This window comes from Lemur catta, chromosome X (genome assembly GCF_020740605.2).
Source record: "Lemur catta isolate mLemCat1 chromosome X, mLemCat1.pri, whole genome shotgun sequence".
Taxonomy (NCBI): Eukaryota; Metazoa; Chordata; class Mammalia; order Primates; family Lemuridae; genus Lemur; species Lemur catta.
In genome coordinates, this window is record NC_059155.1 from 68,474,722 (window position 1) to 68,502,375 (window position 27,654).

Consider the following 27,654-nt stretch of genomic DNA (forward strand, 5'->3'; position numbering starts at 1 on the left):
AAAGACCTATAGATTATCATATATCATCAGATAGAATTAATCATAAATATTTTATATTTCATCATGTTGTCTATTTGGAATTATGTTTTCAAATTGCTATGGTCTGAATGTTTGTGTTCTCCTGCCTCAAAATTCCTATGTTGAAACTCAACCCCCAGTGTGATAGTGTTGGGAAGTGGAGACATTTGGGGGTGATGAGATCATGAGGGTGTAGACCACATGAATGGGATTAGTACCCTTATAAAAGAGACTCCCCCAAGAGCTCCCTTGCCCCTTCCACCATGTGAAGACACAGAGAGAAAGTGCCATCTGTGAACCAGGAAACAGGGCCTCACCAGACGGCAAATCTGCTGGTGCCTTGATTTTGGACTTCCAGCCTCTAGAACTGTGACAAAAAAATTTTTGTTGTTTATAAGTCACCGAGTCTCTGGCATTTTGTTATAGCCTGAATGAACTAAAATACAGATGTTATCAAAGAAAAGTCTTCTTTTGGTTTATGTAAATATATAAACATATATATATAACAGAAATAGATATATATAAAATATATATGGTAAGTATATATAAACTCATATTTTTAAAAAATATTCTTTCATTTAGAAAAGATTCACTCAGTGTTCCTTTAAGTAGTCAGTTCTTGTAGCATATTTCTAATACAGAGAAATCAGCCACGTGCAATGGGAGAAGCGCTTGTGATGAGTAAGAACTGTTTTGTTTGCAAGAATGAGAAATTCATTTCTAACTAGCTTAAGCAAAACAAATAGAAAAGGGTGGGTGTGGTAGGGGATGTGAGTCAAGAATATAAAATAAATTCTTTAAGTATTAAAACTTTGAAAGCTTACCCCTCTATTTTACACTTCTCTAGAACATCAGTTGCAAGCACTATAATTAAGGAACTCTAATACAATAACAGAAACACTCAGGAAATCTCTACCATCTCTAATTTTCAGCTCAATGTACAACATTATATTTGCATCCACAGGGCAGTGCCATGTGCTCCAACAGTATGGCCACATTCCCCCAAAATTAAAGCGTGCACATCCAATCTGTACAGTTCATCAGGATCAGTTTGCAAGATTCTAGGAGGAATCAGCAAGCAGGAGAGAGGACAGGGTATTGAAGAGGCAATGATGGCATACTGGACAAGATGTGTTAAGATGCCGAGATTGGAAAATGAAATAACACTACAAGGAGAGTAGACTAGAAGAAGAGATTAGACACAAAGAGTTTGAGATAAAGTCTTGTTCCTGGAGCAGAGGTGTGGGCAAGCATCCCTTATCCATGTACATTTCTCCTGCCTTATGGGAATACAGGATACAATCTGTGGGAGGGAGCTTGGGACAGGAAAAGAAGCCATCAGGTTTCAGCACTTTGTGTACATGCTGGGTGCTACTGTGAGTGCCTCCCAGAGCTCCGGGTTTCCTACTCTGTAGCTCAATTTGCACATTCAGGGCACCTAAGTGTGGCTTTGCAATAGCACATCATTACAATTCTGTAATTACACGTCAGATGTCTCCCTACCCACTGGACTCCGCGTACCTGATAGTAAGGGCTGAACTGTCAACTTTGTATGTGCTGTACCAGCTTAACATTTGCTATACCACAGATGCTTAACAATTATATGATAAATAGCCAAATAAATAAAACAATTCAAAATTAAATTACTAAGGGAAAGTAAAAAAAGCAAATTAATTACTGGAAAATGTTTTTAAAGGGCAAGTAAATTAGTATATATTCAGATCGCAATGGTAATTTACTTAAATCCAACATCCAAAACAAACACTTATTGATCATATACTACATGCCAAATGCTATGCCGGGCATTGAAATGACAAAGACAAATGTAAATGAATGTGATACTCTTCCTTACATTAAGAAGCTGAATTTTTTAACTAGTTACATAGAAATATGATATGAGGTAAAAGGGAGTAAGAAGCAAGCAAGTTTAAAATTTTAGGAGTTAAATTACGGAACACTTCGGTGCTCCAATGAGACTTACATTTGGTGGGATCTCAGTCTGCCAGCCAGCTGAAGAAATAACAGGTGCCTTTTTCTTTCCTTCGAGGAATGGCTCTCAAAGTTGTGGTGTTCATCCAGGCTGCCCAGTGATCAAGTTGTTATGTGTCTTCTAAATCAACCTGCTGACAGTGTCCAAATGCAGAGGAAATACTTGCTCTGCTCATACGACCCCAGATTCTGGTTCTGTGGATCTAGTCTCTCCTTAAACTTCTGATGCCACCACGTCACTTTAAACCGGACCACCTCTCTTTGTCCATTCAGGCTGCTCTAACAAAGTGCTGTAGACCAGGTGGTTTATAAAAAATAGAAATTTACTTCTCACAGTTCTGGAAGATGGGCGCCCAAGATTAGGGTGCCAGCATGGTCAGGTTCTGGTGAGGGCCCTCTTCCAGGTTGCACACTGCCATCGTCTCATTGTAATTGTAGCCTTACATGGTAGAAGGAGGGCTTTCTGGGGGTCTCTTTTCTAAGAGCACTAATCCCATTCATGAGGCTCTACCTTCATGACTTAATTACTTTCCAAAGGCCCCATCTCCTAATACCATCACTGGGGGGTTAGGATTTCCACAAGTGAATTTTGGAGGTATGCAAAGACTTAGACCATAACACCACCACAGGAGTTACACTGGTGCTTCACAAACATTAACGTCCACAGCAATCCCTGCAGATTCTATTGAAATGCAGATTCTGATGCAGGAGATCTGAGATGGGGCCTGAGATTCTTCCTTTCTCATAAGCTTCCTGGAGGATGCTTCTCTGGGGAGGATCACACTCAGCCATAAAGAGTTGGAGGACAGCAGAAGGCTGAAGGACTGAAGAGTGCCCTTCTGTATTTCCCTGACATAGGCTTTGCCTTCCCTTCACTAAAGTCTAATAAAAGCAAAGCATTCTGAGTGATATATTAATAGTTATGCTGTGTTCAGGCATTAGGGCATCTTCAGGATCAGCTGTCTTGGAAGATTATTCATGTCTATTAAAAGCAAAATCTTTTCCTCAGTCATCACATCAAGGACTCAGAAGATGTCCTGGACCAGAGATGATACCCCAAAAGGGGAAGAAAGAAAAAGCCCAAAACAGAGTCAATTTGGAGAGCTCCACCCCTCCTCCCTGTTTTGCTTAAGGTAAAGGCAATCTCGCATCTCCCAGATTCTGCTTTGCAGCTTCTGTGAGAGTAAATCTCTGTCCTTAAACAAGGGGACCTGGAGAACGTTTAGTCAAGAAGTTCGAGAATCCTCTAGGCTGGGTTATTAGAATTAGACAGGGAAGACACTGTTTAGGGAAATAAAGAATTGACGCTCCTTTAAATCTGGGTGGGGATGTCAGGCACCTGGGCCACCATCAGAGCTGCTTCTATAGTCTGACCACAGCCTTGTTGCCAGAGAACGCAGCGACTATCTGCTTGGGGACCCCTGTGTGGCACGAGAGTTCCAATTTTCCGTCAACTCGTATTTTATCATCTCATTCTGCAGATGAGCCACCCGGAAAGCTGACTGAGGTTACGCAACCTGCCCAAGGTCACACAGCCGAAAGCCAGCTGAGGACGTGAACGTTGCCCAAAGACATAGTCCAGCCTCTCCAATAGCACTTAGGGGAAAAAAAGAAAAAAAAAGAAAGAAAAGCTTTGAAAAGCCGCCGGGGGCAGAGTGGGGGTGAGGGTGAGGAGGGGCCCCACCTAGCCCCCGGACTCCGCCCTTCAGGGTAATTGGACCGCCCAGGCGGGCGCGAGGGCGGAGAGGGAAAGGAACCGCTTCCGGGAGACAGACCCGAAGAGGGGAGAGCACTTCCGGAGCACCGTAGATGACGGTCATTAGAGGTCAGCAGGCTCTGAAGTGAGGGCCAGGACCGCAGGTCGCGCTAAAAGGCACGCGGAGATTAATGAGCCTCTCTAGGTATCCGAAGATAGCATGACTCTAGACGATAAAGTCTTCCCCGCGCTCGTGGACACTCCGGTCGAGAGGCCTACAGGCCCAGCGGGCGCCGCCATGTTGACTCCAGCAAGTTAAATGCAGCAGGCGGGGCTGATACAGGCTGGCAGGCGTCGGCGCGGTTACGTCACATACCCGCGCAGGGAGGTGGCACCAACCCCTTCCGCTGGACCTTCCTGGGCGGGCTCACAGCGAGAGTGGGCCCAGCCCTGATAGGCGGAGCCGCGTTGAGTGATGGTCCGGCCCCGCCTCCTGGTTAAGGGGACCGTTCAACACGGAAGCGCTTCAGGACTGCGCTGGTAATGACAGAGCGGGTCCAGGTGTGCTGTCGCGGGTCTGATGCGTCGGCAGCCCCCGCCTCGCCGCGCCCCGAGCTGCCGGAGGGTACTGACCCTGCGCGGGTTGGGCGTGGCCGCCTGGCAACTAAGCACCCGGCCCTCTCCCTTCCGCGTGAAAACCTGGGCTCGCCGGGAGCGGTGACCGGGATTCTCTATTCGCGAACACCAGCGCGGCTGGCCTCCTCCCCGCCCGGCCGGCGCATGGGGAACAAAGGCCTCAGGTCCCTAAATTCGAGGCCGGGGCCATGTGCCTGGTCTCAGGACCCCTAAATGGGGCCCCTGGGTTCCCCAGGAAACCCTGAGGCCCTCAGAGTAGACAGCCTTTTAGGGGCACGATTTCACTCACCTGGGCAAATCGTGCCAGCTGCGAGACTGGAAAACATAGTTTTGTATTTAGATGTGTTGCAAGTATAAAGTGGTGTGCCTGACATTTCATGGAGTCTTCAGTTGCCTTTACCACTCATGACCTCAGTTTGTCTTGAGATACTTGGCAATGAGGTGCATAGCCTTGTTGAATAATTGCTTATTACATTACTGAGTAATTAGTGTTTTAAAAAATATGAATGTGCAAAAGAAATGGGGAAGAGGAGCAGGAACCTATATTTGAAATTTAATGGTGCTCTTGAAAAGAGCAAATGTTTTGTTCGTTTGGAATTTGATAGGGTCTCTAATATTAATAATTTTTTCTTTCTACAATAGTAGTCCCCCCCTTCTGCAAAAAAGTTTCAAAAGGTCAAGAAAAAAGGCCTTTCCAATTGGAATTTATACATTAGTGTCTCTTTCCGAGTAATTAAATAGTAAATTGCATAATCTATGTACTGAACAAATGTGGAATGTTTAATTTAAAAATTTTATAAGACTATTGGGTCAAGGTGAGAAGGTCAAAAAGTTTGCTTTGAAAGATTTCTGTGTTTACAGATGATTGAAACAACTGTGCTTAAGACAGAGAATGATACATTTGAAGAAAGCCTTGGAACAATGATCAGCGTAAGACTACACAGTATGTGGAATAAACTATACCAACTTACAGCATTTTTGTTTTTTGTATTGTCAATTCCTCAGCTAGAATGAAGCACATCAACTTGTCGTTTGCAGCGTGTGGGTTTCTGGGCGTTTACCACTTGGGGGCAGCATCTGCACTTTGCAGACGTGGCCAAAGGCTCATGAAGGATGTCAAGGCCTTCGCGGGGGCTTCTGCCGGATCCTTGGTTGCTTCTGTCCTCCTAACAGCACCAGACAAAATAGAGGTAATTTAGTAGTAACTAGGCTGCATTTCTCATCAAGAAATTAAGGCCAAGTGGCAAAAATGAGTGTTAACTTTACTAAGTTAACCCTGCAGAGAAATAATCCTTTGTCTGAAAAACAGAAAAGGTTAAGACTTTTAAAATGTAATCACTGGGGTTCTGTGCTTTGGCTTTGGAAAAGATTATTTCAGGTGACAGTGAAATAAAATAAAATGCCTTATTTCACTCTTGACTTTTTATTTATCCTTAAGATTCCAGCATTGTTCCTTTAAAGCGAAGGATATTTCTTCTTTCTGTGATCATGAAAAAAGCTTATAGCCTGTTTCCAAGGCCTTGAACATGCGGCCAACAACTCTCTGCTCACTGCTATTTACAAATAGACATATAAACTAAAATGTGGGCACACAATTTCTATTAAGTGGACTGGTATGGGAATTTAATTTGTTTTTAATTCTCACAGTAAGAAGAAGCTCTGAGTTCCAAGCAGTTTATCTAGAAGTAGTACAAATAAGCCTTCATTATGTATTTTATTCAATGTAATGTACGTTTTAAAAATCTGTTTTCTGCTATCTGGATGGTGATCAATCATTCACTGACTGTGAGAGCTGTTTCTTTAGATGGGAAATAATATATTTGATAATTACTTACATCTCTAGCAGGTTTGAGCAATAATAAAATAATAATTTAACACATTCATGCCCAAGAATAAATTTCAGTCCCATTTAAAATTTCAAAACTACAAAATTTTAAACATCCAACTGTCTGTCTCAAATCTATTATGAGCTCCTTATCAAAGAGAAGCTAAAATTGAGGCCAATTATTCAGAAATGTACTTACGTTTACTTCTCATTTTTATATGGTTAATTTACAGGGACCTAGAGAAATCATTAAGAACTGTAGAGATTACACAGAATGAGAACCTTAAATCAGGAAAAATATAAATAAGGTGTGAAAATTCGCACCAAACTAGCAGACTCATGCTTTGAGTTGCAGTGTAGCTCCTTCTCAGAACTCAGTTTCCTTTCTGAAGCAGCAGGCTCCTAGGGAGTCACTTCTATGTCTTTAGTGCAGTCAGCTGGGGCAAATCCTGAGCTTTAGAGTTGGGTAGACTGGGTTTCCAACCCTCAGCAAAGGTAGAAATGTCTTGTGCAATTTAGAACTACATGATTTAGAAATACTGCAATAATACCCCAACTTACTTAACTGAAATTCTGTGATATTAAGACATTGAATAATTTACCTAAATTTGATACTTGATATCATCATATTTTCAAGTTACCTGTTATTTATTTTTTGCACTAAATTAGAGACTCGGTTGTGTTGTCTGATCGTGTCAGTGTGATGAAAAGATTAAGTCTCTATTGGGTGCTCCCAAGGGAGGGTAGAAAATGATTCTTTCTGTTTACTTAGGGCATCCACATTTCTCCTTTTTCAAAATAATTTTTCAGCCAAAATCACCTTTTGACTTAAGGTTATTTTATTTCTTTTCTTTTTAGCATTGAAATAATCCATTTGTAGGATTGCTTTGAGTTTTTTTAGCAAATTTTTCTACCTACTCAAATTCCTGTTAGCTCAATTCTCACTGATGGTGTAAGTTCCTCGAGCTTTCCACTGTTGTGACAAATATGTGTGTAATTAATCTTGTTCTGAGCTTATGCATGTATAATTAAGAGGAGCACCTGATGCTGGGCATATTTTAGGTGGCAGGCAAATTTAGACACTGGTATGGAAATGCTCAATGCTGCAGGCCTTTCCTCAGCCCTCACAATTTGCAAAAGCATGGTGGGGAACTCAAAGGTGAATACATTCATTCCTTGATGAGTTTACAATCTGGTCAGGGATGTGTGCAGGTGTGTAACTAAAATTAATGCAAGGAAATAGACCAGGTGGACAGTCCAGCATAGGAGAAAGCACATGATTTGGGGGGGCCACCCTCATTTCTCACCTAAAAGCTCCAGCAGCTTCCTGACAGATGGGCCTGTGTCCCCCAGCAGCACTTAATGTGACATTACCCCAATGCAAATCTGATTCTCTCATTCCCCACCCCACCTATGGACTTAGCATAGTATGGTCTGGGGTTTCTCAGCATGCCTTCCTCACAAGGCCTACTGGTGGCTTGCCAGGATGGATGACAAATTTCAACTCTGTGCCCCTCTCTGAGTTGTTCTTGCTGCTGTTTTTACTATCATCCTCTTACACCTCCATCCCCTCTCCAAGTCCTCCTCATATATAAGGTCCCAGCCCAGATGTTAAATTGCAGAGGAAGCCTTTGGCAACCCTTGAGGTTGGAAGTTCACACCCACTACTATACATTTCCTGTTGCTGCTGTGACAAATGACCAAGTTGTGGCTTCAAACAACAGGCATTTATTATCTTACAGTTCTGGAGGTCATAAGTCTGAAAGGGTCTCACTGGGCTAAAATCAAAATGTCAGCAGGGCCATGCTCACTCCCTCTAGAAGCCTGGGGGAGAATCGTGTCCTTGCCTTTCCAGTTTCTAGAGGCTGCCCACATGCCTTGGCTCCTGGCCATTTCCTTTGTCTTTGAAGCCATGAGCACAGAGTCTTCAAATTTAACTCTGACCCTCCACCTTCCCTTATAAGAACCCTTGTGATGACATTCCACCCACGTAATCCAGGATCCCCTCCCCATCTCAAGAGCCTGAACTGAACTGCATCTGCAAAGTCCCTTTTGCCATGGAAGGTCTCATAGTCACAGGTGCAGGGACTAAAATGTGGACACCTTTGGGGAAAAGAAGAGGCCTTGATTCTGCTGACCACACCCTCACAGGTGTGCTTGTAGCACTCTGTGAGCCGCTCTTGGAGGCATTCATGAGTCTCATGAGCACAGGTACTCTGGATCATCCCCCATGAGTCTCATGAGCACAGCTTCTCTGATGTTTCTGCCCCAAATCTCAGTGCCTAGTCATGAAATTAATTCATTAATTAATAAAAGACTAGACCTGGGTTCAAATTCTGACACTTATTTTTGATGAGTTATTGGGACAGGCATTTAAGCTCTCCAAGCCTCAGTTTTCTTATCTGTCAAATGGGGTGGTTATGCCCACCTTGCAGAGTTTTTGAAGATGAACTGCCAGAGGCAGCCTGTGTGGGTGACAGTCCCAGGTGCATAGGGGCAACCCCTCTGGGACTTCTGTAAAATACCAGTGGCCCACACTAATCTCCAAAGATTCTGATTCAGTACTTGCCAACTACAGACATCACAACTCCTATTTCTGTCATTGGTGTTGTCACTGGTAATCAGTTCTGTTAGAGCGTTAGCATCAAACTGCTTCTGAGGCCACAGAATTGGAGTGGGAGAGGAGGTTAATTGTGTTGAGGAAATTCATTCAAGAATGTGCTAAATTAGAATTCGAACTGAGCCTTCAAGGACTTTTCAGACATAGGCAAAGGCCATTTAAGGTTGTTTAAAAAGAAAAAAAAAAATTGAGATTTCGAGAACATATAACTTGCAGTCGGCCTAAGAATGGTGGGTGAGACCCAGGCCAGGTTGGAGATTTGCACACCTGTGACAGAGTGTGACACCCAAAGTCTGGGGTTAGGTGTATAGAATCCTATGCATTGTGTGATTGGCACAGACTTTTGGAACTGGAGTGAGTTTTTTTGACAGCACATAGGGTCACTTATTGATATTCTTTTTCAGGAATGTAACCAATTTGCCTACGAGTTTGCTGAAGAAATCAGAAGGCAGTCTTTCGGGGCAGTAACACCCGGTTATGACTTCATGGCCCGATTGAGGTATATATGTAGTACATTTCGCCCCAAAGTACATGAAGACAGAGTGTTGACAACTCTCTGTACAAACTGTGGCAAGCTCAGCATTCTCTCTCCTAAAATATTTACAAGGCCTTCAATAATTAAGGGTGAATAATGTGGATCACTTTTTCTTCTTTAGAAGCGGAGTGGAATCGATTCTTCCTTCCAACGCTCACGAGCTGGCCCAGAACCGACTGCACGTATCCATCACCAACAGCAAAACCAGAGAAAATTACTTAGTCTCAAGTTTTTCCTCCAGGGAAGACCTCATTAAGGTAACAAAGCCGCACTTCTGTCTGAGGAAGTCAGCAAGTGCTGATCTCAATGCTTCACACAAATAATGAGCATTAGCACATTCTTTAGATCCTGCATCTCATATTGCGCCTGATAGATAGTTAGTGCTCGATGAATTATGTGTCTGAGGAATGCATCCACCAGGATCCCTCCTGAGGTGGCCTCCAGACTGTGACCCGGAGGCCGCCTGGACTTGTTCAGTGTTTTCCTGCCGACATTCAGACCCTCAAGGTTTTTAGGTGAAGCAAGTCACTGATGCAGTTTAGTAGCAATAATGGTTCCTTAAATGTATGTAGCTAATACTTTGCAGTTTATGTAAGACTTTTTACATGTATTCTCTTAGTCCTTCATCAGTCCTTCTGTAAATCAGGTAGGATAGGCATTATCATGGCACTTTTATGTCTTTAACAAAGAAGAAATGGGTGGGAATATTTTACGTGATGAGCATATGCACGTACCCAAGGTTATTCTGCATGCCGGTGGGAACCAGTTCTAGGACCCAGGCCTCTTACCTTCTCAGTGTAACGTTCCGTTTTGTTTCTTCCATTTTGTTCTGATGCCTTTCTATCCAAACACGTTTGAAAGTTGTTTGGTTGAGAATTCATTATCTCTGGGAAATACTTCACCTGATTGATTTCCACATAACAATGCACTTGCCAAGGTAATGCATGGAATATTTGTACATTGGAAAGGGTGCTCTTTTCTTAGAAAAGCTGGGCAATCTTTTCTTTATTTTTTGTGCCAATCACAGCAAGCTTCTGGTAATATGGAGAATGTATGTTTTGATCCAGCAGCAGGTACTGGGTTGAGAGTGCGTGGTAAAAGTTCCGCCTGAATTAGATGATAAATGCATTGATTTTTACTACGTTCGGATGCTGTCATTTGAAACACTTAATGAAATGTTGAATTGACTAGTAAAATTACTTTGCCACTTAATAGATTAGCATATTTTTGCTCAATGTACCTATTATGCCAGTCTCTCACTTATAAGATAGTAGTCTTTCTACCTTAGAAAAAGGTATGTTTCTATAATCTTATTGTGATACTATGGAGACTTGACAATATAAAGGGAAGAGCTGGTCAGCCCATACCTGAATGGTCACGCGTTGTCGATGTCTAGTTCAGAGAGATCAGACTTGCAGTGGGAGGCGGGGGGTGGCATATCTCTTCCGGTTTGCCTAAAACACACTGTGTGCTCTTGTATCATAAAATAAGAGGGGTCTTCTCCCCTCAGTGTACCCCTTCCACAGAGGCTGTCCCTGGCTGCTCTAGCTACGATGGCAGAACTCTGAGCCCTAGATCTTCCTAGATCACCTCCTGATTTACATGTCACTGTTTAGTGTATTGCCCATTTTACTGTTTTTTTATTTAGCTTTTACGGTCTATCTTCCTTTACTAGAATGTGAGCTCCAGGAGTCAGATATTCCTCTGTTTGGCCGCTAGTGCCGCCCAGCACCTGACAAATGGCAGCCACAGTGGAGTGCTCCACCAGGGTGTGAAACAAATGCATGTGAACCGAGGTGGCAGCTGTTACAATGGCCTGCTTTAAAACAAAAGAAAGGAACAGTGAAGCTGGGACCTCCCTATTCAATGACCTGGGCAAAATAACATACCCTGTCAGGGCCCAGCTGGGACCATGGTCCGGGTCTCTAGCATCCTGCTGTGACTGCACCCCACGTGGGATAAAATAAATGGTCATCCTCTCCATCCCTTTTGTGTGGGAGTGAGGAAGACAGAAGCATGGTCCTCAAAGGTGCCCACACCCTAATCCCCAGGGCTTGTCAAGATGTAACCTTACCTGGCAAAAGGTATTTTGTGGGTGTGATTAAGTTAAAGATATTGAGGTAGAAAGATGATCTGGCATTATCCAGGTGGACCCAAACTAAGCACAGGAATCCTTAAAAATGGAGACCTTTCCTGGATTTGATGCATCATGGCTGGTTCTGAGATGTAGGAACCCCCTTCCTAGAGAACACAGAGGCTTCTTGGAAGGTAGCTCCCCAGTGACAGGCAGCAAAGGGAAGGCACTTCAGCCCTGCCACAGTATAGAACTGAATCCTTCTAGTACCTGAATGAGAAAGGAAGCAGATTCCCCCCTGGAGCCTCCGGAAAGGAACGCAGCCCTGCCAACAGCTTGCTTTTGCCCTGGTGAGACCCATGCCAGCATTCTGACCTTCAGACTGTATGATAATAAATTGGCCTTGTTTTAATCTGTTAAATGTGTAGTAATTTGTTGTAACAGCAATAGTAAACACGACGTTTTTCCATTTCCTTTGTTTTGGATAATAACTACTCAGAGAATTGGTATAATTACTTGAGTTCATTGAACGGAAGAGAAATAGTTGACACAAATATGTAATACCTTGTAAGGAGAATATGGAATAACTAACACTTATTCTAGGTTACAGAAGAAGCATTCAGAATGTTTAGTAGGATGCTTTAACCTTTCTCAGAACCCAAAAGAAGGGAGGATGGATATAGTTCTTGGAAGCAGATGGTGACTACTAAACTGTATGAAACCTATGCCTGGAAAACTCGTGAAGCATTTGGTGGGAAAGAGTCAGAATGGGTGAGGACTAGGAATGAGAGACCAAGAATGTCGCCTGAGGTGCTGCCATGTGCAGATGTTGTTCTGACCTTTTTAGTTCGGGTGGGGTGCAGGGGAGGAAGCCGTCAGAAGGCAGTGCCACTCCCCTTAGGTGGGGTCCCCAAAGCCAGGAGTTGAAGCAGCCCAGTGACTTAGAACACCAGGTCTCCCAGGGCTTTGCATGCCTGGCTCTGAGCACACAGTGTTGGGTCTGCTTTCCAATATCCAGACTTCTGTAGGTGGGGGTGAGGGAGAGAGTGATTAAAACCCAAGGTAGGGTAAAGGAACATGGGAGAGTACTAAATACTGGCGATTTTCACCTCCTTGAAGTCTTGTTCCATGTTATGTTTTCTGTTTTTATCATTAATTCATTTTTTCTGCTACTTACTAGTTGAATTTTTTTAATGCCTGGCTTTCCATAATTCATTAGCTGACTACTGCTCTTTATTACGGACAGAGTGCCTGTGTACCCGAAATCCAACTGGAAACCTGTAGCTTAAAGTAAGAGTGTGTGTGTGTGTGTGTGTGTGTGTGTGTGTGTGTGTGCGCGCGCGCATACTTTTGAGGTCTTTTTTAATGCTGTCTAGGATGATTATTTGTTTCATTTAAGTCTCCCGGTGATCATGTCTAGGTGTATCATTTCCCCATGTTGTCCTCTTGTACTAATTATGTTTGAGCCTCTGTTTTCTAATCTGTAAAATGGAGTAATTAGCACAGTAACTAGTGTTACAGTGGAGAATAAATAAAATAAAGCATGAGAAAGTGTGTTTTAAATGGTAAAGCCCTATGCATGTTGATTAAAGCCAATATTTCATAAATAATGAACAAATAAGGTAATGACCCCCACACACTGCTGCTCAGCACCCCTGTACAAATCTGTCGTGAAATTTTAAAGCCATGTTGAATCACAGCTTTCTTTTCTTCGGGCCGAATAGCACTTACCCTTTCTTACCAATTTTATTATTTAACCCTTTCCTCATCATCTTTCTTCTTCATGACCAATGTGCTAACCTGTATCTATAATATTTCAGGAAATGAATTTCTCTTGAGTTTTTGCCACCTTTGGGCATTTGATTATATGGCTAGCTCTGCACTATAGGCCTTCTTTTAAAAAAAAATAGTTTTGTGTGATGACTTAAATTGTACTAACTTCACTTTTAGTGAAATGAAAAATTATTCTTTCATTTGATAACTGCAATGTTAGTTGACTATTATCTGAGAACCCCTGCTAACTAATGTGGTCCAAAGATTCCTTTTGTTTGGGATTGGGTTTCCATAGAATGCTGACTCTTATGTCCATGATAATTTAACTCAGTCTTTCCCACTTTATGTACCATTACAAGACAGATGCATGGCCTTCAGGCCTTCTTTTGTCCAGAATTTATTGGTGCCAAACATTCCCCTCCTCACCAACAGTGACTACACCAAGGCACATGTGACATCTGCTACCAAACTGCTTTGAAGTGGCCTGAGAGGGGAGATCCCTTTACAGAGTTCAAACAGGGCCCTGGGAGGCCCTCCTCCAAATATCTCATCTTTATTTCCCATCAATCCAAGACTCATTTTGGGTGCCATGCCCAGAAAAATGTTCCTCCAGAGGATCAAATCCAGTGATCCTTTATGCCTGGGGGTCACTTTTCTTCAGCAGTTGATGCTGAGCTGAGATCAGTTTCTGCAAAAGCAGTAATCATTTGGAAGTGAAAAAGAATCATGGAGGGGCCTTGCACACCTGGCTGACCCTGGCCATTGGTGGACTGTGGGACCCTTGGCCAGTCTCAGCATCTTCTGAAGGTCAGATGAAATATGTGTGAACATGCTGCACCCACACTTATGTACTTAGCAGGTGCACATACATGGTGACCTTCGGGGCCTCCAGTCTGCTGTTGTCCATCTCTGTACACCCTCCATTCTTTTGTGTAATTCCCTAGTGCTCCCTCTCCTGGTGTGCCTCTCTACACATCATCCTCTGCATGTCCAGGTGTGTACATTTCACATACCAACTCATGCGTTTTAAGTGCCAGATTTTATTCTGGGCTGTTTCTCTTTAGAAGCATGTGTGCAACTAGGAAATCCAAATACATTTTAATATTAGCCTTCCACAAAGAAGAACTAGAGAGGTAAGTCCTTTGTTTAAAAGAAAGTCATATGCTACTTCCAAGGCTAAGGAGAAATGATTTTTTAGTTAACAATGCCATGGTGCCATGGAGTTCCACTGCTTCCCTGAATTGGTGCAGATCATTGAATCTTCATATTTAAAGCTGATGCATGCATGTGTTCTGAAACAGTCCTTTGACATGTGTCAATGTACTTTCCCAGGAAGACTTTCACACGCAATGCTATCGCTGGCCCTCTTGGGAAGAACTACTCTGTCTCCATTGCTGTCATGCCCTGAATGTTCTTGCACACACAGAGAATGCTCTTGCAGCAAGATCTTCTCACACTTAGCCTTGGGAAGGTGAAATAAGGACGGAATTTAAGATGGGTCATTATCTTGGAAAAACTGGGAAATATAAATTTGAATTTGTCTTTGAATTTCAACTATGCCAGCAGGTTCTGTATAAACAGTTAGATTCTCATTAAAGTCCACAGTAAACTTTAGGCATCAATGAAACCTGTTGAGAATTTACTCTCTAAGGAAGTTAGGCCATGTAATTTTCTAAACACCTCTTTTCTATAAAGTGCAAAATGAAGAGAGCCAGTGAAAATGTGTATTGAATATTACACTTAGCAACGTTTTATACTGTGGTTACAGGAAGTCACTCACTTTCACTTTTATCACTGCATATTTAGTAAGAATAAAACAAAAGTCAGATCAATGGTTTTGCATACGTATAATGTTCAAAGTGCTGTACCAAGTGTTGGGACATGAGAAGTAGGCGCCTGCTGTCTACCTCAGCATTCTCAACCATGGCCACTGCACTACCGACATTTGGGCCCCGATAATTTTTTGTTGTGAGGGCTGTTCTGTGCTTTTCAGGAAGTTTAGCAACATCTCTGGCCTCTGTCCAGTAGATTGCAAGGTGTCCCTGGGGGTAAAATCACCCCCGGCTGAGAACCACTGCTGTAGCTGTGTTGAGATTGTTGATGAGGTAAATGTCACTGGGAACAGTGTGAGGTCAGATGCATGAAAAGCACATGTTTAGATTTAATATTTTATTAAGTGACCTTAGAATGTCAATCTTTATCTCCTTCCTTAGAAAATCCTATTTGCCTTCAATAAAATGGTGGTAAGCTGACTACGAATAAGAAAAGCTGCTTAGTTCTTAACTATCTAAAGCTAATTTTCCTGCTAAACTTAGTTTGATACACAAATCATCAGTCTCTATGAAGGGAGAATAAGCTAAGACAAGAACAAATACATTGATTTGGAGGAGTGACAGATATTTTCCAGCTCGCTGCACTTTTCATATCGTTCAAGAGGATTTTTACTGTTATTATCTGTAGGAAAGTAATTGGATAGCATTTTTCATCTCTATGCTTCAAAACAGTTCCAAGCATTAACTTGTGAACTCTGCATTATACTTTGACACAGGGGGAGAAGGAAAAAAACATCATTCTGGTTCTAAGGGTGGTGATTTTTTTGCAGCCTACATATGTTTCTGCAGCATAATCAAATAAATCGCTATATTTATAGAGTGCCTTTGGTCCTTTAAAGACCTCTAAGTACTGTAATTTTACAATATGTGCACTATCCACAAATTGTTCCAGTTATTGCTGTGGTGCAGTGTTGCATTTGCTGAATAACTTCATTAAATAGCTACGTTGTGCTTGCAAAACATACTTAGGATCTGTGATTATTTTTTTAAAGCAGTAGCCAATTGATGAGAGGGCCAGATCTGGTTAGGGTGAATGCAATTACCTTAACTGTAAACAACCTTTCTCTGAAAACTACCCAATTGTTTACAATGTCATTGTTCCCAGTGCGCTGAGAGGGTTCGGGTTGAAGATGCTTACTTTCTGTCCCCTCTCTCCTATCAATTTGGTAAGTGATCGTCAACAAATCACCTAAGGTGCTACTGGCTGCTGCTCTGCCTCTTTGTGGAATGGGCATGGCTGATGTCACGTCACGCTCTTGCATTCTGCAGCATATTCCAAGCTGTGGTTTTGCAATGAATGCTTTAGTGCAGGTGTGGGCATTGACTCTTGTAGAAGGTTGACAAATCTTGTGTGAAGTTGTTATTGTACTTTGTGATAAATAAATAAATACATTTAAAAAATAAATAAAAGTGGCTGCTTTCCTCTGGGAAATGGTGCTGCAATTAGTGTGCTTTCAATATTTCAATAAACAAGTAATTGAGATAGATGTGCAAAAAATTGGCCAAAAGGCAGAAAAAGGACCAAATGTAAGAAATCTGACTTGTGTGTATAGGCCCTGGTAGAAGTACACGTGCACGTATATTTCATATTAAAATGAACCTGGGTCCAGGTGCAGTCTGAGCCACTTATTAGTGGAGAGACCCTTGAGCAAGCGACTCCATCTTTTTGAGAAGCAGTTGTGAGAGAATTAAGTGAGACATTCTGGTTGAGGGTGTGTAGCAGGGTCTACTTCAAGGATGTGCCACCTGTGCATTTGCACAGGGTCCCACTACCAAAAGGGTGTTACAGTTGGTTTAATGCCCTGCTGTCAACATCTTGAAATTCTTCATACTTTCTCAGCAAGGGGCCCTGCATCTGTATTTTGCACAGGGCCCAGAAATTATGTAGCTGGTTCTGGGCACCTAGGACCAGCCTGGCACAACAGAACCCTTTAATGGCTATTTCCTGTCTTTCCTGTTGGAGTCCCTGTGTGGTGCTGTTACCCTTGAATCCGCCACTGCTAAAATCTGAGACCCCAAAGCTGCTTTGGCCACCTGTCGGGAGCCTAATGCTGTAGGAGCTGTTACAGTTGGGACCTGTCCCCTTGCATCCAACATGGCGCCACAGCATGGGGCAATCCTGGGTAATCCCACTCGTGGGAGTGTGGGGGAGAGTACTGGGTGTCTTCATTCCCACCAAGGACAGGCAGAGGGACATAATAGGCATCTGTTGAGAGTATTAGCCCAGTGAAGGGCTGGATTTACCAGCAGAGAGACACAGATCACTTTCCCTCCAGTGAGTTTTTGTGGTAATAGGAGACAGAAGATGTGTTCAGGGAAGAGCCACCACCTAAAAACTCTTATGCCAAGTTCCATGTATATGGTTCAGACATCAACATGGCAAGAAGGGCTTCCAGCTGTGTCAGGTCACAACTCAGGATTTCCCTACAGAAATCGTGCTACACTGGTAATGGGGTCTATCACGTAGTTCAGTTCCGAATAAACAGGCTTTTGAGAGCTGGCTTAGAAATCATACCTGTAATATTGTTTTGGGGGGGGGGCAAAATGCCTTCTGAGTTCTAAATAATTCTTAACGGATGATTTACAAATCAGCGTCTGGGCCACAATCTATTTCTAAATAATGTATGTTGAAAAAAAAAAATCCCCTGAAATCTTTGGCAACAAAAAGCCATAGTCTTTCACTTATCAGTTGAAAGATTATAGCTTAAAAAATATTCAGTATCTAAGGCAGTATGTTTTCAACTAGAACACTAGTGATTTAGGAACCACACTGCGAAATAAAACATTTACATTTCAGAAAAGCCACCAGAGCCCAGCTTCTTCTGTCATAAGGAATGGTAATAGCCTAAATGACAATCTTTCTCAACTTTTTAAATGGAAGATAAAGTATAATTGGTGTCTTTACTTGCCAGGGTTCCACTGTCTATCATGGGCACGTCAGTAGAACATAAAATGTGCTGTTCCCTTAGCACATCCTAGTGACATAAATTAGAATATCTCTGAGCCAGTGGAGTAACCACCCTTGTCATAATCAGAGGGGTTTGTTCCTCTGGAAAATAAGATTTTTACAGTTGGTGATAGAACATTACAAATAATTTATTTGCAACCTCCACTTACTCAGGAATTTAGACTTAACCTTACATTTAATTTTGCAACGACTTGGTTGTCTACAATTAAAATGCTGATTTTTATATGTGTGAGGTTGATGAATTCAGAGAGTGTGGATTTGTACCTGTCTCTTTAGAGTCTTTTCAGGTATTAAAAATGTTATCTTTTATGTAAGTATGTGCAGTGCTATACTTCAAATATATGGAACTTATTCATTTAATAAGATTTTTATAGCAAATAATATATCATATTTATTATCTGAATGTTAATGTCTATACAAGTGAGCTGTCTCTCTCTCGTATCTCCCTAGGTGCTGTTAGCCAGCAGTTTCCTGCCCATTTATGCAGGCCTCAAGCCAGTGGAATACAAAGGGCAGGTAAGGCTGTTATCACGGAGGGATTACGCTAATCCTCATATTGGTATGTTTCTTTTGAAAGATCCAATTTTCATTTTATAAATCCAATTTAAGATTTGTACTTAATCTGGTGGCTCCAAATCAGCCTATGTGTTTTTTTCTCATAAGTAGCTTTGTTTCTATTTAAGATGAAAAAATCAAATACAGGCACTGTGGTACCTTATCCTCAAGATCTCATGAATGGGAATAACTGACTAGAAATGCTCTTATTTTCATCTTTAAAAAATATTTATCTTTTTTTTTTTTAAAGAAAAACAGTGAAAGATTTTTTTTTAACCTAGTAAAGTCCTTCTATAAACTGCTAGAAGCAGAATTGGACATCAGGGAGGGAAAGGCTTAGGGCCTGCATCCCTGGCCTACCCGAGACAGTGCTTCCTTCTGCCGGGCCCATGGCCTCTCCAGGGGATGAACCAGCCTCCTGCCAGGCCTCCATGTGCCACATCTCTTTACTGCTGAGGGCTAACACACGTTTCCCTCGAGGAGAGCTCACCCCACTTAGGGCTGGCACGTAAGGCAGGATGCCAGCTCTGTTAGGGAAATTTAGACATGGGCATCAGCTAAAGTCAGCTCTCAGCACTGCCTGGCGGCCTCTTACCCCACCCCCTCCACAGCCCACCCCGTGTTTGTTCCCAGCACTTGCCGTTCCACCCTCGGCAGCTCCTCCACCATGTGGACGGGGGTCCAACATTGGCATTCGATCATCAAAATGGTGTCTGTTTAACACATACCAGACACATGCATTTGATAATCAAATAGAGTATCTACTGAACACATGCCAGAGATAGGCATTTTGTAGTCAAATACAGTATCTATTTAAAACACACTGGAGATATGTATTTTATAATCAAAAAGAGTGTTTAACATATACCAGCAATAAGCATTTTATAATCAAATACAGCAACCATTTAACACATACCAGAGATAAGCATTTTATAATCAAATACAGCAACCATTTAACACATACCAGAGATGTATATTAATATTTTGTAATCAAATATAGTGTCTATTTAACACATATCAGAGACACGTATTTTATAATCAAATACAGTATCTATTTAACATACGCCAGAGAATCAGAGATAAGCATTTTATAATCAAATACAGTGTCTATTTAACACATACCGGAGATACGTATTTTATAATCTAATATAGTATCTATTTAACATATATAAAAGCTATGCATTTTAAATAAAATACAGTATCCATTTAGCATGTACCAGTGATATGTATTTTATGATCAAATAAAGTACATATTTAAAACATGCCAGATATGTTCATTTTATAAGCAAATATAATATCCATTTAACACCTATGTACTTTATAATCAAATATACCTATTTAGCATATTCCAGAAATCAGGCACATATTCATAGATGACTAAATCACATTTGTTTTATATATATGTAATATATATTAATATATATTTATTCACAAATGAATACATACAAAGTGTTTTACACATCATGCATTCATCCACTCACTGTGAGGGCCCAGCACAGATCTGTGCTCAAGGACATGATAGTCTCACAACAAAAGAACTGATTTTTACAAACCCCTTGGCTAATAGGATCGAGGAAATGTGTCTGTTCCAATCTCATCAATAAGTACTTTCAGCATGTGGTACTGGAAGTACAGCACGACACACCTCCTCGACTCTGCTGTTGTAGAGGGAAGGAAAGTAGCCATAGGCAATACATCAACAAAAGGTCTGGGTTGTGTGCCAGTGAAACTTTATTTACAGAAGCAGATGGTGGGCCATCGTTTACCAACCCCAGACCTATAGCAAGTAACCCTACAAACCCCGATTTCATCTTCTGTAAAATGAGTGAACTAAGTATACTGTTAATAGTATGACCTTCCCACTCTTTAGCATTCTTATAAAGATCAGATTATTAGATGATACATGAGAAATCACTTTATAAACCTTTAGGCCTGTGCCATGGTATTTATAATAATTCCAGATATCACCATCTTACTCATTCTTCCAACAATGTATTTTTTATTTACTTGTTTTTTGAGCAAAATACACCTTAAGAAAATCGAGCCCTGCATCAAGGTTCTATCACAGCCATGTCCACAGTATCTAACGCACAGCTGGGCACACGATGGATTCTCAGGGAATACTTGCTGAAGGAATAAATAGATTCTTTCAGCAGAGATTAACTCCTCATTTTTTTTTTTAGGTTTTCCACTTAAATTATGTAATCACAGTTGCTTGACTTCATAAGACATATTCTTAATAGATACCCATAATACATGAGTGTATAAAGCAGAATTTAACAAAGTACTGACAGCTGAGTCATCTCGCCTGTGCTGGTGTAGCAGGTGCCCTTGTCCCTTTAGAAGTGGTTCCAAGAATTCTGGCTTTCAGTGCTGTGACCTTCAGAGGACAACCACAGTAGATGTCTGCCCTGCAAATGGGGCATGAGATTTTCTTTTCTGTGGAGCAGTTGTTTATTTGTATCTCTCTGGACTTGGGCATTGACTTTAATGCGGAGTGTGCTTAGAAGATGGGCAGAGATTGGAGAAAGGACAGTGGGACAAGCCATGAGATTCAGTGGCTGCACTGTGGGGTCAGCAGCCGGTTTGACTCTGAAACACATTTGCCCTGGAGTTTTTATGCACTTGACCTCCTGCTTCCCTTGAGGAGATGGTGTTGTGTGAGGGGAACTAAAAGGCACAGGGCGAAACTCTCACGGCACAGACCAGCAGCTGTTTTTTCTTTAGGACTGTTTTGGAATCATAGAAAGCTCACAGCATTAGCTACCAGTGAATAAAATGCTGCCCATGAGGTGAGGATGCAGAAACAACTCGCAGCAATGTGCGGCAAGCAGCCAGAGAATTCAGGGACAGAAAGATTTAACGTGCAAGATTTTAAGCTATCTGTAGAACATAAGATATAAAATGTTTCCACTCTTAATTTGGAGGTTGAGGAACGTTTGTTGCTGTGATTGTTTTTTGCAGAAATTTTGCTAGAATCAGCATGCCTGCATGAATGTGCGGCTGTTCTGAGCAACACAGCTCACGAGAGCATAAATCTGGAGTAAGATGTAGCACATTCAGAATGTCTGAGCTGAGGGGGCTACAGCATCGTGGGTTTCGGAGGAGCTAACATCACTGCAAATTTAATCAAGTCATTTGATAAGCTATTCCTGTTCCCTAGCCATTTATCCAATCAGAGTAAGCTAACAAGAGCAAACAGAATTGGGAGAAAGGATTTCTGATTCCCTGAAACAGCAATCGTTAACCCCATAGTAAATTATAATACTTTTCAATTTAATGAGCCAGATTGCCCTTCTTTTCATTAAGTTGAGTAAGTCAGATGAGCTCTCACTTAAAGTTATATGACATATCTTTAATTTTCCTTGATGAAACTTATATGAATTTTCACATCATCGGTGACAGGTTCTGCCCAGAATGTGAAATAATTCTGGAAAGTGTCCAGTTTTTTCCCCCCCCTCTGGGTATTATCCTATTCCAGAATTTGGTATTTATACCTAAAGCAATCAGGAAAGAAAAAAAAAAGCACACTCTGGGACAAAAGCAGATATTTTGGGGCCTTCTTTTTGCAAACCTCCCTCTTTCCAATTGTATTTATATAACCTCCTATATTTTATGTATTTATGTGTGTATATACACACACATATACACGTACTACACATATGAATGGGTTCATTTAATACATATTATTATGTAATAATGCATGTTATAGTCTTTTAAAAATAATGACAATATACAAATTTCCAGGTCACTTTTATTTTAATCCAATCTACTTATACTTTCTCCTCCACCAAAATGCAGTTCCCTCAAAATAAATTTTCAACCCATTTTAATTTTTTATTTATTTACTTTTATTCACTTTGGAGGAGTTGGTGGCTGCCCACGGCCTTTGTAAATAATGTGATGCCAATCATTTCATCACCATCTTTCGCAATAAAGCCAAGAAAGGAGGACATAAAAAAGGGAGATGCCTCAGAAGAAATGAATTAATTTTCTTAACTGAGTCAAGGGCTTTTTACACTGACCTATTTCTCCTTCCTCACTCCACCTTCGTGTTGAATAGCAAAGCTTTGTTTGTCTAGATTGCATTTTGCATGTTCAAGTGAAACTCAGTTTACAGAGTTCTCCTCTAAAGATTCCTACGTGAGAGACTCTCAACCATTACCAGACGTTTTTTTTTTATATTATCTATTTTTTGTCCCCTCCCCAAAATACTGCCAGCCACAGCGTCTCTCACTCTTTCTTAATCTTTGACACACCCGCCTGTCAGAGGAATTTAGCGCTTTCTGAAGGATATTTTACATGGAGAATTTGGACTTTATTTCTGTGCGTGTGTTTTTGTCTTGCCACAGCTGATGATGTGAATACGTAGGCTCCTGTATGCACTGAGACTCATTGGCCTTGGAATAGATAGCAGAAGGGATCTCTTTGTGGTCCTCTGTTGCCATTGCTCTGTGTGTGGTTCCCTAGAGGGGGGCAGGGGGCACCACTGAGGCTGCACACACTTTGAGCATCTCGCCGTCTCTCCTCGTTCCGGAGACCGTTTCATTCTCTCCCGTGGAAGACTTCTCTTCTCTGCTCCCTCTATGGCTCTCCTGTGGGAGAGGGTCTGAGAACACCACATCCCTTTCGCATAATGTTTGTTTTTTACCCAGTCTCTGTGGCTGCAGGACATACCCCCTGCTTCTTCTGCAAGGAGCCACTTTGCAATTAGAAGGATTTCTGATAGTTCTGTTTATTTTTAAGTTTGCCAAACAAAATGCCAATTTCCAATTTTTATAATAAAAATGGAGCTTCCTCTGGTAGATGTTTTTGTTCAATGTCAACAGTCAACTTGACCTTCCCCTTTGATTAAATAATAAGCCCCAAGCTACTTACACATGGCTTCTTAGACATGCGCTGCAATCAGTAAGGATTTAGCCACAACTTGTGTAAAATAATCTATGAAAGCTTTTAAATGTTTGGAGAGATCTCCTGATTCTGTCCACAGTTGTTCCTATATTGGTAAGTGATATGTGCACAAAGATTTGTTTCGCTCCCAGTACAGATCTCCAGTCGAATTAGTCCTTGGAAATCGTAATTTATGAGCATATCCAAGGCTTGGATCTTATTGGAAGGAAAGAAAGCCCCACTCCTTCTCCTGGTGTGGGACGTCTGGTTGACTCGTGCCGATGCCGGGTGTTTCTCCCCACAGAAGTGGGTGGACGGCGGCCTCACCAACAGCCTTCCCATCCTGCCTGTTGGTCGCACGGTGACCATCTCCCCCTTCAGTGGACGATTGGACATCTCCCCGCAGGACAAAGGGCAGCTGGATCTGTATGTTAACATTGCCAAACAGGACATACTGGTGAGTGATTATGTTCAGTGATTCCTGAGGAATCCTAATCCACTAAAAATTCCCACAGAATTCAGCACATTCTCCAAGCACTGGAAGCTCATCGCTAACTTCACGTATGAGTTACGCCTCACAGTGTGTTTTTCACACTTTGCAGCATCTATCATGCATAGGGACCTGGCTTCCCATGGACTGTCAGTAGTAAGTCCTTTTGCTGCTGATGAACAGTAAATTTTTGTAGTATTTTCTTTTTCTTCACTTCTTTTTTATGTTAACAAGCTTGGTAGAGTATCAGAGCAATTTTAAATTGAATTATTTATTTGTTTAGAAACATGGAGGTAATGAAATATAGATTGGAGAAAGACATAGGGTCCCAAATGAAAAATTGACATAGGCTGGACACGGTGGCTCACGCCTGTAATCCTAGCACTCTGGGAGGCCAAGGCAAGAGGATTGCTCGAGGACAGGAGTTTGAGACCAGCCTGAGCAAGAGCGAGACCCCGTCTCTACTAAAAAGAGAAAGAAATTACCTGGACAACTAAAAATATATAGAAAAATTAGCCAGGCATGGTGGCGCATGCCTGTAGTCCTAGCTACTCAGGAGGCTGAGGCAAGAGGATTGCTTGAGCCCGGGAGTTTGAGGTTGCTGTGAGCTAGGCTGACACCGTGGTACTCTAGCCCAGGCAACAGAGCGAGACTCAGTCTCAAAAAAAAAAAAAAAAAAGGAAAAATTGACATAAAAATATTGATTCCCATAATCTAGTCTAATCGTTCTCAACATGGGGCGATATTGTGCCCAGACATTTTTGGTTGTCATATCTCATGGGTGCTACTGGCATCTCGTGGGTAGAGGCGAGGGATGTTGTTAAGCACGTTGCAATGCACAGGCCAGCCCCCACAACAAGGAAGTAGCTGTCCTAAAATGTCAGTGGTGCCAAGGCCGAGAAACCCTCCTCTAGACTAGGGGTGGAGTTAACTTCTTAAGTTTGAATTTTTCCTACTGATTTTTTGTTACTACTGCTAGTCGTATCTATGATTAAAAAAAAACCTGCAATTATAAAAATAGCATGTATTTACCTGCACTGTAATATCTTATTGTTTAGATTCCTGTCTTTCTATTCTAGCTGTCCGTGGCAAACCTGGTGAGGCTCAACCAAGCCCTGTTTCCGCCAAGCAAGCGGAAAATGGAATCCCTGTATCAATGTGGTTTTGATGACGCTGTTAAGTTTTTACTTAAGGAAAATTGGTTTGAATAAGACGCTTAAAAGTCTATGATGCAAAACTGGTTTCAGACTGTTTTTGATGGAGGCTTCTAATTAAATCCCTTTTTTAAGAATCTATCAGGATTCTGTCAATTCCATTATTACTCTTTGTGATATTTGTGTTTATTTTTAATATTTGAATTATTACTTAGCACAAGGAAGTGAGGCATTCTGTTACAATTAGGCAATGATGAAGAAGTATCAACTCAGGTGATAAGGAGTCACTTTCAGAGAACAGCCATGTCCTTTGGAAAATGTAGGGGGGTCGGCTGTTGGGGTAGGCCGTGGGATGTGGGAAACGGAGGGCTGCCGTTCAGGTGGTGTGAACGCGGTGGCCCGATTTTGGCACGAAGCGTGAGTGTTTCCATGAGTTAGCCGTGTCCCCGCAGCTCTAGAACTCAGCCCCAGGCTGTCAGGCTGACGCGGGCCACCGTGGGAGAGGAAGGATTCGAGAAACAGGCAGCGTCAGGGTTACAGGTGTGTGCAGTAGCTCCTGGTGCAGTAGCCGGTGCACATCAAGAAGCCCAGGAGACTCTGAAACTAGCTGTGTTTTTCTTACCTGTCTGTAGAGGCTTCCCTCTACCCCATCTTCTGCCCCTGAGGAGATTATCAGGCTGTTTTGATGCTTTCCTCTTCCAAAACCCAAGCTGTCATTCATAGCTTCTGTCTCTTGTCTCTCCCTTATGTGTGTCTCTTTCCTTCCCTCCCTCTCTCTCTCTCTCTCTGCCCCTTCTCTGTCTGTCTGTTTCTCTCTATTTCTCCCTTTCTCTCTCTGTCTCTCTCCTTCCCTCTCCCTCCCTCAGCTGCTACAAGGCTGTACCTCTCTGAGTGTTTAGCCATTGGTCTATATACTGGATATATCTACTCTAGGAATTTAACCATATAAAATACTACTAAACATGAAGAACTAAATAAACCAAGTAGCCTAGCAAATAAGAATTAAATCCAGAATAATCATTCACTTACCATTTTTAAACCATGTTCTACTGATCCCAGATCTTCCGCTCCTTGAGTCGTTGTCCATCACTTGGAGGACTTAGAGGTGGGTTTGCATTGATGTACTCGCACTGTCTTAAACCTTAAATCTGTTTTCATGGGGTTTTTCCAAGCATGAACTCTTAATTACTAAGAGGCAGTTAGAGACAAACCAATTTAATTGCATGTCTCTAATTGTCATGCATTTCTCTTTTTACCCTTCGAAACCATTCTTTAAATCAATTTTATGGCTCTCAGAAGCTCAAAATACACAATTTTCAATACATAAATGCCAACTACTGCCTCTTTTGTTAGAAGTTCTACACAGACCCAGTCTAGAGTAATAATGGTCCTTGGGGTACCTACTTTTTCCTACTCTAACAATCATATAGTTAAATCTTACGTTGTTTTAATAAGTGACATGAAGTGGTTTCCTCCATTTATTCACTAGGTAAATTTTTGATTTTGCCTGAGATTTTTTTACCTTACCCCTTCCTTTTATCATTTTATATGAATATTCTATTTGTATAATACGCAGTATTTCAACAAATTCCTTATTGATGCACCCCCAGCAAAAATAAATCTTACTATATTAGAGTTGTGTGAAGTATTTTGTATCCACTACATATGTCTTTGACCCTGTGGGGGGATGGCATTTTCCTTTAAAAACACTGTAAGATCGTTGACAGATGAGTCTGCAGTCACTTTCGAACACTGGGGAAAATACAGCGATGCAATGAAACAGGTAATTCATACGTATCAGGCATGCTCCGGGGACGCTGGACCAAACTCCCCAGCGAGGCAAGGCTCAGAACACGCACTGGTTACCTTGTTGGAGTGCATCCTGGTACATCTGTACTCACGGAGAGCAGGCGTTCACAGCAGCATCCGCCTTGCTCTCGGGATCCAAATTTTGAGGCATTGTCGAACTGGCGTAAGAAAATCTGAAAAGACTCTCTGACCCAGATACTGATATGTTTGCAGGGTAATTACTGTGATTGGCGGCTTGATAAGTTCCCAGTTCCCTGTTGGGGCAATTTCCTCATATCTTTGAATCTGTCATTTGAAATTTCATTAGTCTTCCTTTTCTTCTTTTCAATAACACTCTTTACTTTGTAACTATGGTAACCCACTGCTTCCATTGACAATTAGAGAAAATAGATTTGGTTTTGAACTTAAATAACGCTTGAAAGGAACAAGCAGTATATTAAAAAAAAAAAAAAGGAAAAGCTCTGTTACATTCTGGCTCCACAGTATTGGGGCCAGTGCTTGTTCACTGGAAGCTTGCAAAGAAACAGTCAGATGGCTCTGGGCATTGAATCATGATTCCAGACACGCCTGAGCACTTAAAATGCACAGATATTTGAGGGAGTCTCAATTTTTTCTGATGATTAAAACAGATAAATACAACCACATAAAACCCCTTTTATATTTATGCATATTAATCGTAAAAAGTTTTTGGCTTCAGTCTATTCCTTTTACAGTTGAGGAACCGATAATTATGGAAGTTCAGTGTTTTGGGATTTTTCTTGCCTAAACTTTTGTCTACACAATAGCAAGA

The 27,654-nt window shown here is 41.7% G+C and overlaps 1 protein-coding gene across 9 annotated transcripts; it reads left to right on the forward strand.

The window, feature by feature from the left end:
• Positions 1 to 3,818: 3,818 nt before the first annotated feature.
• Positions 3,819 to 25,138, forward strand: PNPLA4 (patatin like phospholipase domain containing 4). 9 transcript variants are annotated; one of them, XM_045537573.1, is made up of 8 exons: positions 4,340 to 4,503; positions 5,201 to 5,282; positions 5,378 to 5,529; positions 9,189 to 9,283; positions 9,441 to 9,576; positions 18,417 to 18,482; positions 23,716 to 23,868; positions 24,981 to 25,138. In XM_045537573.1, the coding sequence occupies exons 2-8, from the start codon at positions 5,201 to 5,203 to the stop codon at positions 25,110 to 25,112; spliced, it is 816 nt and encodes a 271-aa protein (XP_045393529.1). In that variant the 5' UTR covers positions 4,340 to 4,503; the 3' UTR covers positions 25,113 to 25,138. The 9 variants fall into 9 exon arrangements, with proteins under 9 accessions (XP_045393536.1, XP_045393533.1, XP_045393532.1 ...); XM_045537580.1 differs by lacking the exons at positions 4,340 to 4,503; positions 5,201 to 5,282 and adding an exon at positions 3,819 to 3,832 and having other exon boundaries at positions 5,349 to 5,529; XM_045537577.1 differs by lacking the exons at positions 4,340 to 4,503; positions 5,201 to 5,282 and adding an exon at positions 4,171 to 4,243 and having other exon boundaries at positions 5,345 to 5,529.
• Positions 25,139 to 27,654: the final 2,516 nt, after the last annotated feature.